General features: G+C 64.0%; 1 protein-coding gene across 1 annotated transcript in view; it reads left to right on the top strand.

The window, feature by feature from the left end:
- MNEG_6159 (hypothetical protein) overlaps positions 1–609 on the top strand; it is a gene marked incomplete at both ends in the record, with an annotated part of 4,537 nt that extends 3,928 nt beyond the window's left edge. The window contains one exon of the mRNA XM_014045367.1: positions 373–609. Within this exon, the coding sequence (XP_013900821.1) occupies positions 373–609 (237 nt within the window). The remainder of the gene's footprint in view (positions 1–372) is intronic.
- Positions 610–950: the final 341 nt, after the last annotated feature.

Below are 950 nucleotides of genomic sequence, written 5' to 3'. Positions count from 1 at the left end.
GGGGGGGGGGGGGGGTGTCGCACGCCCAGTCGGGCGAGCGTGGGACGAGTGGAGTTGGGGGGAGGGGCCGCAGATGCAGACGCAACGGCAAGTGAGCACGGCGTCGTTGTGTGTGTTTGCTCACGGACAAGCCACCTTGGCGTGCAATCGGCTTCGATGATGCCAGTTGTTGTGTGATGTACATGCTCTTGTCCCCCCTTGCCCCCTCTCGTCTCCCCATTCGGCCCCTCCTCCCCTCTCACCCTCCCCCCCCCCTTGCCCGTGACCTTCTGCTTTCCGTCATCTTCACATGTAAATACCCAAATCGCCAACCCCTTCACCCCCGTCCCGCATGCTCCCTCCCCACAACCGACCATCTTGGGCGCTGCCCAGGTGTACCTTTACCTGCTCTCCAAGCTCGGCACGGCGGACGGCGCGACCAGCCGTAACCCCCTCCTAATCAACAAGGGGGATGACATTCTCGCTGACAAGGCGCTCCCAGCAAACTGGTGGAGGTACGCCCGCATGAGGGGGTGCCGGCTGAATGCCAGTGGCCGCTGGGAGCACGAGCCGCCCGCCACCGCCGCCGCCGCGGCCAGCACCGGCATTGGCGGCGGCCAGCAGCAGTGAGGCGCGGCGAGGTGGAGGATGGACCTGCCGGGCGCCGCGAGAAGCCATTCCTGTGCTGGGGATGCCGGGGATGTCGGTGTGTTGCCTGGCTCGAAGCTGCTGCAGCCGCACTTTTTGGTTGACAGCGCACGCCTGGCAAGGTGGCTGCCAAGGCTTTTGCTCGCGCCTGAACTTTAAACAATCGCTCATCACATCATGCTGCTGCGAATCACGCATCTGTCATCTCGTTGCCCGCCCCCAGCACTCCATTGCACCTTCCCCAGTGCTGCCTGTGCCAAACGTTCCTACCTGTAGAGGTGCAGCCTGGTGGGTGTGCGTTTCTGCACAAACGTGCCATCTCA

The sequence above is a fragment of the Monoraphidium neglectum genome (assembly GCF_000611645.1).
Source record: "Monoraphidium neglectum strain SAG 48.87 unplaced genomic scaffold scaffold00977, whole genome shotgun sequence".
Lineage (NCBI taxonomy): Eukaryota > Viridiplantae > Chlorophyta > Chlorophyceae > Sphaeropleales > Selenastraceae > Monoraphidium > Monoraphidium neglectum.
This window is presented reverse-complemented; position numbering and strand designations above follow the sequence as displayed.